The 1773-nt window shown below is 34.3% G+C and overlaps 1 protein-coding gene across 3 annotated transcripts; it reads left to right on the top strand.

Annotated features, from left to right (window-relative positions):
• Nucleotides 1-6: 6 nt before the first annotated feature.
• LOC9298536 lies at nucleotides 7-1451 on the top strand. Of its 3 annotated transcripts, none has more exons than XR_002334070.1 (3): nucleotides 7-263; nucleotides 399-663; nucleotides 1011-1451. XR_002334070.1 is itself a non-coding variant. In XM_021035324.1 (3 exons), exons 1-3 carry the CDS (start codon nucleotides 107-109, stop codon nucleotides 1075-1077), a joined length of 306 nt encoding a protein of 101 aa, XP_020890983.1. In that variant the 5' UTR covers nucleotides 7-106; the 3' UTR covers nucleotides 1078-1451. The 3 variants fall into 3 exon arrangements, 1 of the variants encoding a protein (XP_020890983.1); XR_002334077.1 differs by having other exon boundaries at nucleotides 1016-1451; XM_021035324.1 differs by having other exon boundaries at nucleotides 582-663.
• The last annotated feature ends 322 nt before the right edge of the window (nucleotides 1452-1773 follow it).

The raw sequence follows: 1773 nt of genomic DNA on the forward strand, positions 1-1773 counted from the left end.
TGGACAGACGTTCAACCACCACCGCCGTTGTTTCTGTACCGGAGGTAGTCGAAATCGGAGAGGAGAAGAAGGGTTTAGATTCGATTCAGATTCAGCCGGCGAGAACATGGCACACTGGCGATTTCTCCGCGGGCTCTTCTCGCCGGCCGGGGATGAGCCTCCGTATGCCGGAAGGATGGCCACCGTGGCTGATTTCTGCTTGCGGCGATTCGATCAAAGACTTAACACCTCGCAGAGCCACCACATACGAAAAGCTCGAGAAGGTAACAAAACACTAATCATTCAATTTAAGTATAATCATTACAAGGTTTGGTATAATTAGGAAGTCTTTTGTTTTGTTTTTTGATTAGTTCTATGTTTGGTTTATTTGAATGATGTAATGTTTTTTATTCTTATAGATTGGGCAAGGAACTTATAGTAATGTGTACAAGGCGAAAAATTTATTGACTGGGAAGATTGTAGTTTTGAAGAAAGTTAGGTTTGATAATTTGGAAGCAGAGAGTGATTCATGGCTAGAGAGATTCTTGTGTTGCGACGGCTTAATCATCCTAATGTTTGGTTACTTTCCGGGTTTCGTGTAGTCTCTACCTTGTTTTTGAGTATATGGAGCATGATCTTTCTGGTCTTTCTGCTACTCAAGGTCTCAAGTTTGATCTTCCACAGGTATGATTCATGTTTTAATACCATAGACAATGGATTTTATCAATAGAAGATGGTTAAATAATATGGAATTTGTTATGAACAGATAAGGAAGAAGTTAATGTGTAATGTAGTAGATATGATTCTCGTGATTTTTCAACGTCCTTTATTTAGTGCCATTCATTGGATTTGGTTCTTTTATTATCTCTGCATATTGTGATATCTTTACTTAATGTTGAGTGATTAAAAAGTAGATTAGTATAGAATGTACATGTTGAATAAAAAATGAGGTGTAAAATGTAAACATGTTATCTTCAAGCTGTTGGATCTTTCTGTGTTGGTTTAGTGATATTTTGGTGGTTCTTTATTAGAGAAGGTAGTAGGAAAAAGAAAGGTTATGGTGATGGAGATTGGATTTGTACCAACGTACGAGGATAAAGATGGAGATTGGATGTTGGTTGGTGATGTTCCATGGGACATGTTCTCTTCTTCCTGTAAAAGACTCGGAATCATGAAAGGATGCTCCTGCTCTAGACTCTTCCTTATGATCTACAGAAGATGAGAAGCTTTTGTTTAAAGGAGATGATGACTATGATCGATGATCTCCTTTTTTGTATAATACGGACATATACAATTTATAAATGTTCTTTTATAAATCGTCTCTAGTGATGTTCTTTTTGTTTTTGTATTTAGATTTGAAGCAGTTTGATGTAAAGATACATGAGGTTTTTGGTATAATACGGACATATACAATCTGTAAATGTACGTATTAAGTAGCAATGTTCTATAAGATCAGTTTCTATTCTTGATCATGAACATTGTATTTTAAATTTCTGAAACTTATACACATTTGTTTAACCAAAGATATTAAACTTATCGAAGTATGCCTACAAATCTTGGGAATATAATGGCATTCGAAATTGAGTTCGTCATCGAGATATGCATCAACAATTGAAAGCTGATTTGGTTGAACATATATGGCAAAACTTTCGCAACAATCAACAGTACAACTAATCGTTATTCCGGTTTTGTTTTTGCACATTTTTTTTAATGTTTTAAAATAATGAATGTTTAATATTTTTATGACTTGCAATAATTATTAAGTTTTATAAAATAAAATATTTAATAATTTTA

This window comes from Arabidopsis lyrata (assembly GCF_000004255.2).
Source record: "Arabidopsis lyrata subsp. lyrata unplaced genomic scaffold ARALYscaffold_457, whole genome shotgun sequence".
NCBI lineage: Eukaryota > Viridiplantae > Streptophyta > Magnoliopsida > Brassicales > Brassicaceae > Arabidopsis > Arabidopsis lyrata.

Bases quoted from the DNA above. Each gene is read 5' to 3' on its own strand.
- LOC9298536 (XM_021035324.1), top strand. From the start codon at position 107: ATGGCACACTGGCGATTTCTCCGCGGGCTCTTCTCGCCGGCCGGGGAT. The intron at 264-581 runs GTAACAAAACAC...GGTTTCGTGTAG, and splicing joins CATACGAAAAGCTCGAGAAG to TCTCTACCTTGTTTTTGAGT. The intron at 664-1,010 runs GTATGATTCATG...GTTCTTTATTAG, and splicing joins TCAAGTTTGATCTTCCACAG to AGAAGGTAGTAGGAAAAAGA.